We start from the raw sequence: 13,541 nt of genomic DNA on the forward strand, positions 1-13,541 counted from the left end.
TAGTATTTTTTATAAGGCAGGTGTGCCAGCAACGTTTCTCAGATTTGTTTATCAAGAAATGTATTAATTTCACCTTCAGTTTTGAAAGACAGTTTTGCTGGGTGTAAGAATTTTGTTTCACCTTTCCTTTCAGGACTTCTAATATGTCATCCCTCTGCCTTCTAGGCTCCACTCTTTCTGATGAGAAGTTTACTGTCACTCTTCTTGGAATTCCCTTGTTTGTGATGTGGTTTTTCTCTTGCTCTGTTCAAGATTTTCTCTTTGTCTTTATCTTTTAACATTTTGATTGTGATGTGTCTGGCTATGGATCTCTGCACTTAACCTGCTCAGAGTTTTTGAGTTTCTTGGATGTGTAGATTAATGTTTTTCATCAAATTTGGGAAGCTTTCAGACATTATTTCCCTGAATATCTTTTTTTTCTGCTCCTTTTTTCTCTCCTGTCCTTCAGATGCTCCTATCGTATGTATGTTGATGCAGTCAGTTGTGTCCCATCTCTCTCTGAGGTTCTGTTCCTTTTTTTCTTAATTCTTTTTTCTTTGTTCTTCAGAGTGTTTAATTTCTATCAATGTATCTTTAAGTTGGCTGATTCTTCTGCCAGCTCAAATGTACAGTTGAGTCCCTCTTATTAGTTTTATATTTTAGCTAATGTACTTTTCAACTCCAAAATTTCCATTTGGTTCTTTCTTTTTATTATTATAATTTCTATCTCTTTATAGACATTCTCTATTTGATGGACATTGTCATCATACTTTCCTTTAATTCTTTAAACATGGTTTCCTTTAGTTCTTTGAATATATTATAATAGCTGCTTTGGAGTCCTTGTCTGGTAAATCCAATATCTGGGCCCCTCAGAAGCAGTTTCTATCGTTTGTATTTCTTTCCTTGTGTATGGGTCACACTTCCTAATTCTTTACGTCTCATAATTTTTTGTTGAAAACTGGACATTTAAGATCATATATTGTAGCAACTCTGGAAACTGTGATCCCTTACCTCCCCCATCCCCAAGCCAGGATTTTTTGTTATTGGTACTTGATTTTTTGTTATTTAGTGATATGGGTGGATGAATTCGGTGAGGTCTGTTTTTCCTGTAGTGTGAAGCCTCTGATGTGTACACAAATCTCCCTGCCCCCTGGGATGGCCACAGTGTTAGCTGGGTTCTCATTGACTGTCTTTTCCCCAATCTCTTTGTTAACCTTCGGCAGCTCTACCTCTACTGGTATCACACTGAACTGTTAAGCTCCACTAATTGCTACCTGATTGCTCTGTTATTTTTGACAATGTCCTGGGACATAAACTGCTCCACATCTGATCTGATAAAGTTGGGCCCCTTTGCAGGGGTAGTTCTTAAGACCAGTCTTTGAGGCTTGCTCTGACCCCAGCTGGTTTCTTTTCAGCTGTCTCTCTGTTAAACTCCTGGCTGGTTTGTTTCACTTGTTCCATCAGGGAACGACCAGCCTCCTTTAAGTGACTCACCACCAAGGTCTTCCTTCTTTTCAGTAGTGCCCTTAGGCTTCAACTTCCCTGCACTCTGTTCCAAGCGAGCCAGTCTCCTTAGCCTGAGCTACAGAACCCTCTGTTTCTACACCCAAGGCAAAAGCTCCATGCCAACACTCTGGACCTGGGTACAGCAACCTGCTTCTCTTAGAGTGATACATCTTTTCCATGAGTTGGAAGGGGATGGGAGGAGGGGGTCATAGCCCCTTGTCTTCTCAGTTTGCCTCTCCCTGCACAGAACCTCTACCCTACAAGTGAGCTGGGACAGGTGATTGGCTCAAGGTAACCAAGGCCTGCCACACCTAGATTAGAGCTTCCAGTCTACAAGTGGGGACTGGGTGGAGGTAGGGAGCCTCAGGCCTCTCAGCTGTGCTTTTGTGGAACAGAGTTTCTGCACATGAAGCTGTGGGGCAGGGAGAGGGGAGATGAGAAATGCAGTGACCAGCCCCTCCGGAGAGAAACTATTGTCCTACACTCAGAGATGGGGAGGAGGGGCCCCTTCTTGGCCACACTCACCTGGAGGTGAGTTTCTGCCACACTGAGCTGGGGGAGGGGAGGGGACAGGTTGTGGCTTCAATGCCACAGACTCCCACTGTTCTTAATGAGATTTAGCAGATTTCTTGAATAAACGTTTTTCCATTTGCTGTATGCCCTAAGACAATTTTCAGAAGTTTTAAATGGGGGAGTTCCCTGGTGGTCCAGTGGTTAGGACTCTACACTTCCAATGCCGGGGGCCCGGGCTCAATCCCTGGTCGGGAAACTAAGATCCTGCAAACAGTGTGTCACAGCCAAATTAAAAAAAAAAAGAAGAAAGAAATTTTAAATGTTTTTTTTTAATTTATTTTTTATTGAAGTATAGTTGAATTACAATGTTGTGTAAATGGTTGTTTTTTATAATTTCCACCAGTTATGATTATTTCACTGGGGAGAAAATTCACAGAGATCCACACACTGTGATTCTTGGATGTACTTTTCCCTGCCTTATTCTTTCTTTTTTCTCCACTATTCTTTTTCATAGTATTTTATTCTTTTTTATGCTCTTAATCATTGTAAACCTAGGTATTATAGCCATCATCATCTGAAGTTCCTGGGGGGGTCTAATCTTGCTATATGTTTCATACACTGGCTTTCATTCATGATGGGTTATTTCCTTCTGCGTTTTGCAATCTGGTATTGTGAACTGACTTTTACTGGTGCTTTATCTGTGGGAATCCTCTAAGTCTTGGTTTGACGGTATGTCCCCCAGAACTGTTTTGTATTTGCTTTTGCTAGATATCCATGGTTATTACCAGCCTACAACCAATATTTATGTTACTTTCTCAGCTTGAGATTGTGCAAATCTCAAATCTATGGGTGGTATAGTCCAATGGTTATGAATTCCCAGGAGAGATTTTTATGCCACTTCAAACCTAGGCCAATGCTTATTCATTTGCCTGTGGTCTTCCTGTTTGGGTGGGAGATCTATTTTTCTGTTCACCCTTTCACTGAGTCCTGGTTTTATGTAGGAAGCTCAGCTCTGTGTTCTTGTCTCATTTGGGTTGAATGCCAGGTCTCCTGTTTCTGTTTGGCTATTAAATCCACCAGTGCTGCCCGAGAGGACATGACACAGTGATGGAATTGCTCTGTATCTGCTGTTCCGTGTAGTAACCACCAGTCACGTGGGGCTTCTGAGCACTTGAAATGTGGTGAGTGAGACTGAGGAACTGAATTTGAAATTTTAACTTATTTCAAATGATATTTATTTATTTTTAATTTTATTATTATTATTATTTATTCATTTATTTACTTTTGGCCTCACCATGCAGCATGCAGGATCTTAGTTCCTTGACCAGGGATTGAACCCGGGTCCCCTGCAGTGGAAGTACGGAGTCCTAACCACTGGACCGCCAGGGAAGTCCCAGTTGATATTTATTTAAATACATTCAGATTTAGGTAGCTGCTTGTGGCTGGTCCCCACTGTATCAGACCAACCCCACATCTGAAGCATCATGTACTTCACTCGCCATTCCAGTTTCCAGTTTCCTCTTCATGGATGGCCCCAAGGGTTCATCTTACTCTTTTAACTGTGCATTTAAACTGTTCAGTTTTACCTGGTGTTTTTGGTAAGCTGGGAGGTCTTCTACATTTTGTTCACAATATCGCCAGAATGGAACACAGTCTCTGCTTCCATTTTCTCTCCCCTCCAGCCCATCGGTTCTGCTGCAAAGTAATTTTTCTATGGTGCAAATCTGTCCATGTTACATGTCTGCTTTCAAGAGGTCCCTGTTCTCTCGGAATGTAGCCCAAGCTCAGCCTGGCCCCCGAGGTCCTCTGTGACCTGGCCCTGCCTATCCCCTCAGTTTACCCGTCATGCCCTTCTCCTTGTACTTCACACTGAAGCCAAGGATCCGTAATTCCTCAACGGTGCTTGGCTCCCTCACACTGCGGGTCCTCCGTCCTTCCTGCTCCTTCTCCCTGAAATGCCCGCCAGTCCTGAGTCCACCTCCCAGCTGCTAGCCAGCATCTGCTTACCTTTCCCAATAGTCCTCATGTCCTTTGCTCCTCTAGGCCCCATATAGAATTTGGCCATAACCTTCACAATACTTGACTGTGCTTTCTTGTTTATGTGTCTGTCTCCCTCCCAGCCTGGACTCCTAGGAAAGGACTTGCTGTTTTTAGCCTCTGGAGCCCTGGCACCCAGGCCAGGGGCTGAGTGACACCTGCAGGCACTGATGCCGGACCTTCTCCTTTGCCCACGAGGGTAGCGGCTCGCTGTGGGCCGTCCATGGGGTGGCCCAAGCCACAGGCTGGCTCCGGGCCTTAGGGGCGCTCTGCAGTGGGGTAGCTGGAGTGTTATCGTGACAGACTCTCCAAGGAGTTCTGAGGCTTCAGTTGCTAGTACGCTGAAGCTTCGCAGACCCGTCCTGCTCCAGCCACAGCTCCCTGCCCACTTCCCTTTCATTTCTGGGAGCCGGCGCCGTGACTGTGATCGAGCACCAGAGGGCCTGCTGTGCCTTTCCACGCGGAGCCCCGGTGAGGCCCACATGCTCGTCGACGGCGCCCTTTGCACCTGCCCTTCATTCTCGCTGTGGGAGTGAAGAGGGCAGGATGACAGACAGACGCTGGGCCAGTGAGGACCGGGCCTTGGTTCAGTGCTGGGAGGGCTGGCCCTGCCCGCTGAGCTTTCCTGGGCTGCTGAGATGACGGGGGCATCTCTCCTCCCTCCCGGCCCATCTGCCGCTGCTCCAGGAGGATGAGGGTATCAGGTCTCCAAAGGCTGGGAGCCAGAGGTCTGCCCTGGACGAGCTGTGTGGCTGGGAGCAGGGTGCCCTCCTCTGTCTCTGTCCCCAGGTATCGCATGTAAGATGTAAGCACAGACCTCGGGGGCTTAGGAGCTGCTCTGTGACGGTGTTTTCCCTTTTCCAGATCCCTGTGGGATGTTTGTACTCACTTTATATACAAGAAAGCCTTAACTTCCTTCTTCTCATCCTAGCCACACCTTTGTCAAGCCCATCACGGGCTGAAGCGAAGGCTCTCTGTGTATGTGTGTGTGCATGTATGCGCCCAAGTGTGTACACAGATTAGACATAACCCAGTGCAAAGCCGAGGTCCCTCTGGTACTCGGACCACCAGCATACTCTGTCGTGTGCCCTGATTTCTTACCCTTATTATCTGTGGTCTTTTTATTCAGAGCCTCAGACCTGAAAGAAATTGGGTTAAAGAATCTCACACGGAAGTTACTCTGAGCAATTGAAGTCCATTTCCCAGAGATGCAAGGATAACTTCAAAGGGCTGGTACAACCCAAGTTCCCAGGGAGGAAACCCGTCCTCAGGAGGCACCCTGGGCGAGGGCTGGCCTGACGGGCAAGGGCAGGAGGGAGCTGGGCGAGTGGCCAGGGCAGCAGGTCTGGGGTGGGGTGGGGACAGGTTCACCAGTGTTGCCTCAGCAGCCCAGTTCTCAGCCTGCATCAGCTGCTCCTGCTGCTTCGCTGACGTGAGCAGGAGTTGTGGGCCAGCTTCCAGGTTAGCGGCTGGCTGGTGTTCTCCCTGGGGGACAGCTGGGAGCCAGGCTGTGATCTGTCCCATTAGCAGTTGGCAGCTCCCAGCCCGCTTTTTCACCTGGACCGGCTCCGTGCTGACATCGCCGGACCCGCTGTGACGCTCATGGATGCGGGCCACCTGCGCTGTTTGCTCCCCCCTTGCCCCGTGTGGGTGGCCTTGGCGCCAGCGGGCAGGGCTGAATCTCTCACACAGTGAAGCCTGTGACCAGCTCCAAGAACCGCTGCTCCCAGCGAGAGCCGCTCTGCTCCCTGGCATGTCGCGAAGCACAGAGCTGCCGGGGAGCTGAGCTCGGAACGTGGCCTCGGGAAGGGCTCCAGCCCAGAAAACAGTCATTAGTGGCCTGTGCTGTGAGTAAATGTTCCCGGGGCTTGAGACATGAGCTAAATGGAATTGTGATGATAACACCTTTATCACACTTTAACACACTCCGTACCAGGCATTGGGCCAAACCCTTCGAACTCATGACCTCTCTTAATACAACAGCCTGGGAAGGTAGATGTTGGTCCCTTTTTACAGTTGGATAATCCTAGCTAGGGTCAGAGAGGTGAAATAACCGGTCCAAGATCACACAGGCCACACGGCAGAGCTGAGACCACACTCCAGAGCTCAGCTGCCCCCCACACCTGCTGGGCTGCATGACGACTGGACACGGACCCGGTGTGTGCCCGGGGCGGGCTGCAGGCGCTAAACCCCACATCTGCCGTGGCTTGGTTGTACAGAGCTGTGCGCTTGTAGCTGCAGGGCTGCTGTGTTTCCGTCCACGGCCCCGTCTGTAGCATTCACCATCGCTGCTTTGGGCCTATGTTTCCATGGAGGCACCTCTAGGTGTTTAATTTCCTCTGCTAGCTGCCTCTTCCTATTGTTTCCCATTCCCGCTTTAAGAACGTCAGAGAATACTGAAAACCTGCTTGGCTGGGGCCACACGCACCGTTCTTTTACTGCTCCTTTCTTCCCAAGCATTTATATTCAGAGAGCTGCTCCATTCACTGGAAATTGGTACCTCCCCCCGGGGTGGTCACTGAACCCAGAGCGGGGCACATGAATATGTAGAAATATATGTTTGGGGCTCCCGGTCCTGGTCCTTGTAATCAGTGCGGCCTGGTTCCTCCTTCGGTTTTCAAGGGCCTTAGGGAGAGGCAGGACGGCCCAGCGGAAAGGGCACCCGACGAAGTAGAGGCCAAAGCTGCCCTGGTGCCTGCAGAGGTCTCAGCCTGGTGCTCAAAGGCATGGTCTACACTGAGACCAAAGCCACCCGGTCCCTAACGCCCCAGGGGTTCAGCTGGTGGGACCTCGCCGACCACCTCCCATCCCGCCGCCGGGATCCCATCGCGCCCCTCCGATTCCGACGCTGCGTCCTCCCCGCCCCAACTCCGCGCCCGGGCACCCCTCCCCTTCTTCCTGCCTGCACGGCGGCCGGGCTTTCCCGCCTCCCGGCCCCGAATCCAATCCCGGTTTCCCCGCCCCGCCCCCAGCTCTCGGCTGGGCCGCCCCGCGCGCCGTCACCGCCGCCGTCACCGCGCGTCGGCAGCAGCCCGCGCGCGCCCGGCCACGGGGCTCGGCTCCGGTGCGCGGCTCCGGCCGGGTAGGCGGGAGGGAGCCGAGGACAATGCGCCCCGCGCCCGGCGCCCCCCGCGCGGCCCCGCCCCCCGCCCGGCTGCAGCCCCGGTTCCCGCGCGGCCGGAGCGGCTCGGGCAGCAGCAGCGGCGGCAGCGGCGGCGACACCGGCAGCGGCAGCGGCAGCGGCAGCAGCGCGGGCGCCGAGCGGGAGGACGACGACGAGAGCGCCAGCATCAGCAGGCCGCTGGTGCCCGCCGGGCCCCCGGGGAGCGCCGCCACCTCCTGCGCCTCCACGCCCACCTCCCCGCGTAGCATGACCGCCGCCGACCTGGGCGCGGGCGCCGTGGCCGGGGCCGTCGGGGGCGCGGGCGGCGCCAGCCCCGGCCCCTCCTGCCGTTCGTGTTGCTGCTGCTGCGGTCGCCGGGCCCGGCCGGGCCGCGGGGGTGGGCGCCGCGGCTGCGCCCCCGGCTCGGGCTGCCGCTGGGGCTACCAGGCGCTGTCCGTGGCGCTGCTGCTGGCGCAGGGCGGCCTGCTGGACGTGTACCTCATCGCTGTCACCGACCTGTACTGGTGCTCCTGGGTCGCCACCGACCTGGTGGTCGCGGCGGGCTGGGCCATCTTCTTCGCCAAGAACAGCCGGGGCCGTCGGGGCGCCGCGCACACCCACCACCCGCACCACCCGCACGCCGCGCCCCTGCACCTGCCCGCCGCCCCCGCCGCCGCTGCCGGGGCCAAGGCGCGCGGCGGCCGCGGGGGCGCGGGCGGCCCGGGGCCGGCGGGGGCGGCCGGCGCGGCCGGCGAGTTCGCCTTCGCCTACCTGGCCTGGCTCATCTACTCCATCGCCTTCACGCCCAAGGTGGTGCTCATCCTGGGCACGTCCATCCTGGACCTCATCGAGCTGCGCGCGCCCTTCGGCACCACAGGCTTCCGCCTCACCCTGGCGCTCTCGGCGCCGCTGCTCTACTGCCTGGTGCGGGCCATCGGAGAGGCGGGCGCCACCCCCGGCTCCGCGGGCCCCCTGCTCCTGCAGCCCCAGCGGCACCGCGCCGCCGGCTGCTTCCTGGGCACGTGCCTGGACCTGCTGGACAGCTCCGCCCTGGTGGAGCTGATGCTGGACGGCCGCGCGCCGCTGCCCGCGCACCTGCGCTACCTGCTCCTCGCCGCCTACTTCCTCGCGCTCGCCTCGCCGGTGCTCTGGCTCCACGAGCTCCACGCCGCTGCCGCCTCGCCCCGGGGCCGGGCCTCGCGGCCGGGAGGCTGCAGCCGCCTGCTGCGCCTGCTGGGCGGCTGCCTCGTGGACGTACCCTTGCTGGCGCTGCGCTGCCTGTTGGCCGTGAGCTACCAGCAGCCGCTCTCCGTCTTCATGCTCAAGAACCTCTTCTTCCTCGGCTGCCGCGGCCTGGAGGCCCTGGAGGGCTGCTGGGACAGGGAGCCCCCAGCGTCCCCGAGTCGGGCCTGGGTGGGCTACGGCGCTCCGCCCTCCGCCCCGTCGGCGCCGGGAGCCCCCCAGCTGGGCCACTGCGTCTCGGAGGACGAGGGGGGCGCCCACGGCTACGTCAACACCCTGGCTGTGGCTTCCCAAAACTGAGGGGTCTGGGGGCTTGCTCTGGAGTTGGGAGACCCCGCTCCCTGCGACCTTCCCTCACCCAGACTGCATCAGCCTCTGTTTGGGGGAGGTAACTGTTAACAGGGCTGAGAGCCAGCGCTCCCCTCTGAACCCCTTGGGTCAAGACTGCTTGGAAGGAGACAGCCGCTAAAGAGAGGGGGGAGGGTCGCCGGCTCTCTTCTCCTCTCGACGCCCTTCCCCGATCCTGGCCTCCAGGGGCGGGGCACCTCTGCTTCTTGCTTCTCCCGCCTCACCCTAACTCCTCTCCCTTGCGGGGGAGAATGGAGGAAAGGGGGACCCAGGGCCTTCGGCCACCCCCCTTGCTTGGGCGTGCCAGCTTCTTTTAGGCTGTGGTTAGTGGTCCTTGACCCACACCTTGAAATGACCCAGAATCCCATGCTCCTCTGATGTGTCCATTGCATTTCTTCCAGATGGCAGATGCAAAGTCTGTGTGTGTGTGTGTGTGTGTGTGTGTGCGCGCACGTGCACGCGTGTGTTGTTTCCTCGTGTCCACCCTGTGCCCCTCACAATCAGCAGGAGATCTGGGGAGGCCCGGTCCTCCCCACCACACACTCCTCATTCCTACCCGGATCTGTGGCCATGAATTCCCAGACAGAGCTGGGCTCCTGGGGGCTGCCCAGTGGCCCTCCTCCGAGGGAGAAGCTCACCCAGGATCTTCCTCAATGCCACTCCTTTCCTCTCAGCTGGGGGGAGGGGAGGGTCCATACTCTAAGGACCAAACTACACCCTTTCTTGGGTGTTTCTACCTCCGTGCTTTCCACTTGTGTCGCATCACACACTGATGCTGCTTGCAAAAAATGACAAATACTCAGATGTTGCATTCAACGTGGCCACTGGATCCAGCTGGGGTTCGGTGCCAGTGTTACTACAGGGTCTGTGGAGGGTCAGCCATTGGCTGCCCTCCCTCTCTCCCTCCCTCTGTGCCCATAACTCCTATCCTTCCTGCAGCTGGTTGCTGGCTGGGTCAGATCTTGGCTCAGAACAGCTTTGGTGGGGTTTCTGGATAGAAAACCACGTAAGCTGGGCCTCCCATGGGCCCGCAAGAGTCGGAAATCCACCTCCCCACCTGTCCTTCCTTTAGGAAGCATGGTGTACATCAGAAAGGGCGGTGGTGACCTTTGTCCTCTGCTCTGGTCACAGGAGTCTCTAGGGAAAAGGCATGCTGCATGGAGTAGGGTGGCTAAGCCCCACTCGGCCCAGCCTCCCTCCCTAGTGACAGGGCACATCCGGGGGTTGCCCATGTACAGTCTTGATGTAGGACCTCTCTCAGCATCTTTGAGGCAGGATGAGTATTTTGGGGGGAGGTCAGAGTGCAGGAAGAGTTGAGAGCCAGGCCAGGGGTACCTACTCCCCTCCACCCTGCAGTAGTATGGGGCTGGGGGAGGTTGTAGGAATCTGTTTCCCTCCCTCCTTGTGCCTGGAGAGCTTTGTGTGGTGTAATAAACTCTGGACAAAGGGCCAGAAGTCATGGGTTGTAGCTTTGACTCTGTCACCCACTAGCTTCAGTGACTTTTGCTTTCTGGGCCTCCGTTTTGCACTTGGGCCTCCTCTCTCTCAATTTCTTGGGGGCTTGTTGACAGAAGACAGAGACACAGACGGGGCTGATGGCCTGAGCCTCCCTGCTCTCGTGGGGGGGGCGGGGAGGGAGAAACATGTTTGCACTCAACGTCCCTGCTCCCAGCCCCTTGCACACCAGGTCCAGGATCAGCTGGTTGGATTTTGCAACTAATTGTTCTTTTCCTGCCTTCTCTCCTCCCCAGGACCCCTCTTCTTGCCCTTTGAATTCCATGTGGTCAAAGTTCTGGGGCCCAGACCCTGGGGGACCCAGGAGCTGCTCCCTCTGTTCCCACACCCTCTCTCCAGCTTTGCTGTTTCTCTGCTACCTAATCTCAGTGATTGAGAAGGACTTTGTGTCCGAGCCATGGCCCCAGGCCGGCCCCCTGCCCCACCCCTTCTCCTGTTTGGATGGCCGTCTCCCTGCTGAGTGACCGCTGCTGCGACATCTCCAGGGTGTCGGGTATTCTGGTGGGAGGCTGTGGTGGGTTCCGATGAGCTGCACTTGCCGGCACCCGGCTGGTCTGGCGGAGGCCAGGCCTGTTCCGGTCCGGCTGCCAGCCCCACTCACCCCAGGACAGATGTCCTCTTCACGACACTTGGTGCCAGCCCTTGTGCTCAGGGGGTCAGCCCCTGCCTTCTGGGGTGTTTTTCTTGAGTCCTTTTACTTACTTCCCTTGCCCCATTCACAAAAAGAAATGCCCCGAAAGTTTCATTTTTCTTGTTTTCTAGGAACACCTGTAGTGCGGGGTCCAGCCAGAGATGCTGTGGTGTGCCTAGCAGGCGGGAGGCACGCCGTCCCCGGGCCCGCGCCCGCCGTGCAGGTCACGGAGGAGAAGCAGCTGGGCTCGGGTCCCGGGCTGCCCGCCTCCAACGTTGGGCAGGTCAGGCCGTCCTCCCCTGAGCCTCGGACTCCCTTATCTTTTTGGAAAGGGCTTGGACCAGACCTTCTCTAAGGACACCTCCGAGTCCATGTGTTTTTGTGGAAGAGAGCGAGCTGGCAGTCAGAGCCTGGAGGACGGAAGTGGCACCTCGCTGGCATTTATCACGTTCTTTTCTCCTTCTCTTTTTAAAAATAAAACCAGCTTCTGTTCTGAAAATAAAAAACTTGAGACTTGTGACAAGCTTCCTGTGTGGTTTGTTTTAAGATCTTTCCTGTCCTGGTTTCCTTACTCAACTCTTAAATGTCACCGTGACATCTGTCATCATTTTGCAGGTCTGTGTTAACATTATGGGTGCACCTTGGCTACTTCCTTCCAGGCGGTTGGCGGGCTCTTGAGGAAGCGGCGTTGGCCTTGACCCGGCCAGCCTGGTGTGGCCCAGCCAGGCTTCCTCAACAGAGCCAAGTCCCCTGGGCTCTCAGCCCGAGGGTGATTCCCCAGCTCCTGGGCTCTCACTCCTTCTTCCTGAGAATAACTTGTTAGAGGGGGAAAGGCTGAGAAACGACTTTTTAAATACTCTGCCCTTCTCTCCCCAGCCAGGAGCATGAATTCTTATCACGAAGGAGAACAGGCCATGCTTGTTTGTTTTCAACACAATGGGGTCTGGGGAGTCTAAGAGAACATGGGGTCTGCACAAAAATAAGACTACGGTTGGACTTCCCTAGTGGCGCAGTGGTTAAGAATCCGCCTGCCAATGCACGGGACATGGGTTCGAGCCCTGGTCCAGGAAGATCCCACATGCCATGAGGCAATTAAGTTCGTGTGCCACAACTACTGAGCCTGTGCTCTAGAGCCCGTGCTCTGCAACAAGAGAAGCCCCCGCTCGCCGCAACAACGAAGACCCAACGCAGCCAAAAATAAATTTTAAAAAAAGACTACGGTCGTTGTTCTTTAGCACAGAAACAGCCGGCACTGTTCAGGCGCTATTCAAACGGTGAGGCCAAGGGCCCGCCTCGCTTGCCCTGCCTGCCCCCCAGCTGGGCGCTGGCACCACCTGGCCTCCAGGGCCGTCCCTCACTTATAAGACAGCAGCGATGTCCCCTCCTTCACAGGCTGCGGTAATGGGGCGATATGTGCAAAAACGGTCCTTTCCGTCAAGACATTCACAATCGTAATGGGGACAAAACTTAACACGTACAATAGTTTCAGAACAGCAAAGACCGTGTCTTCATTTCTCCCTAAATGCGGATGGACGGTAAGGTGACCACCCTGACGACGTTCCTCGTGGCTGAGCTGCCCGTCGCCTGCTCAAGAGGGGAGGTCGTGTCGGGTGAGTCTGGCCCTGCAGCCCCGAGCCCAGAAGGATGGAGCCACTTGCTGGAGGCTGCACTGCGGTCAGGAAGGGAATCCGGGTCTGAACCATGTCCGTCGGCCGCGGGCAGCCTTCGGATGTGGCTTCCCTTTCGATGTCAGGTTCTGGCTAAAGAGCAGGGGCTGGATTCACATCCTGTGAGTCCCGCAGGCCCCCAGTCAGGCTGCAGGCGGACTCTCTTCTCAGGAAGGGAAGGAGCCAGGGCGCTGAGTCACACTTAGGCGTGAAGAACAGAAGGTGACTCCCCCCAGGAAAGGGTGCCTGGGTATGGGGAGCATTGGACTAGACTTCTCCCATCCTTCCCCGTTCCTCTGACAGGCAAGGCTGGTCAGTACGCTTGGGCCCTCACCGGGCAGGTCTTCGCAGGAAGGCCTCTCCGTTGTTTACCTGGGAGGGGAGACTGCCCCCCGCGGAGCGCAAAGGCTGTAGGATGGAAACCGCGGTCGTTCTGTGAGCATCGCACTCTCTCTTCTTTCTGATTCAAAGGTAAGCAGGAAATCAGTAAAATCCATCACACCCGGCGTTCAGAGGCCCAGCTCAACCTGCTGAGTGGATATTTAAGTGATGAGCAAAACACCCTTCAAAACCTGAGGACCTTCCTGAGCAGAAAAGAGAAGCTGATTCAGAACCAACGAATCCGGCAAGGTCCATAGCCCCACATAATCATTCCTCGTCTTCCTACAGGAAAACCCGTGGACATCCACGAGGGTCATGTGGCCGGGGGTCCTCCTGCCTCCTCGAGTCCCTTCTGTCACTCTGTCCAGGAGAGGAGTCCAGGGGTGGCGGTCACAGACCACAGGACATGGGCTCTTGGAGGACCTCTCTGGGTGAGGCAGGATTTTATTAGCCGAGGTTCAGAACAGCACGAGAAGAGAGGCCTGGCCTTATTCACACTTGATGCTCTCGGTGTTTGGCAAACAGCTGACACCACGTTCAGGCTGACGGAGTCTCCAGCACTTGCGGCCAGCTGAGACCAGTGTGAGACTGGGGGCTCTGGGGGAGGGGGAGGGGGAGT

At 55.8% G+C, this 13,541-nt stretch overlaps 1 protein-coding gene across 1 annotated transcript; it reads left to right on the forward strand.

The window, feature by feature from the left end:
- Nucleotides 1-7,021: 7,021 nt before the first annotated feature.
- TMEM121B (transmembrane protein 121B) lies at nt 7,022-11,069 on the forward strand. Its single transcript, XM_082350504.1, has 2 exons — nt 7,022-8,768; nt 11,006-11,069. Exon 1 carries the CDS (start codon nt 7,142-7,144, stop codon nt 8,678-8,680), a length of 1,539 nt encoding a protein of 512 aa, XP_082206630.1. The 5' UTR covers nt 7,022-7,141; the 3' UTR covers nt 8,681-8,768; nt 11,006-11,069.
- The last annotated feature ends 2,472 nt before the right edge of the window (nt 11,070-13,541 follow it).

Source organism: Balaenoptera borealis (assembly GCF_965194805.1).
Source record: "Balaenoptera borealis genome assembly, chromosome: 13".
NCBI lineage: Eukaryota > Metazoa > Chordata > Mammalia > Artiodactyla > Balaenopteridae > Balaenoptera > Balaenoptera borealis.

Bases quoted from the DNA above. Each gene is read 5' to 3' on its own strand.
- TMEM121B (XM_082350504.1), top strand. From the start codon at position 7,142: ATGCGCCCCGCGCCCGGCGCCCCCCGCGCGGCCCCGCCCCCCGCCCGG.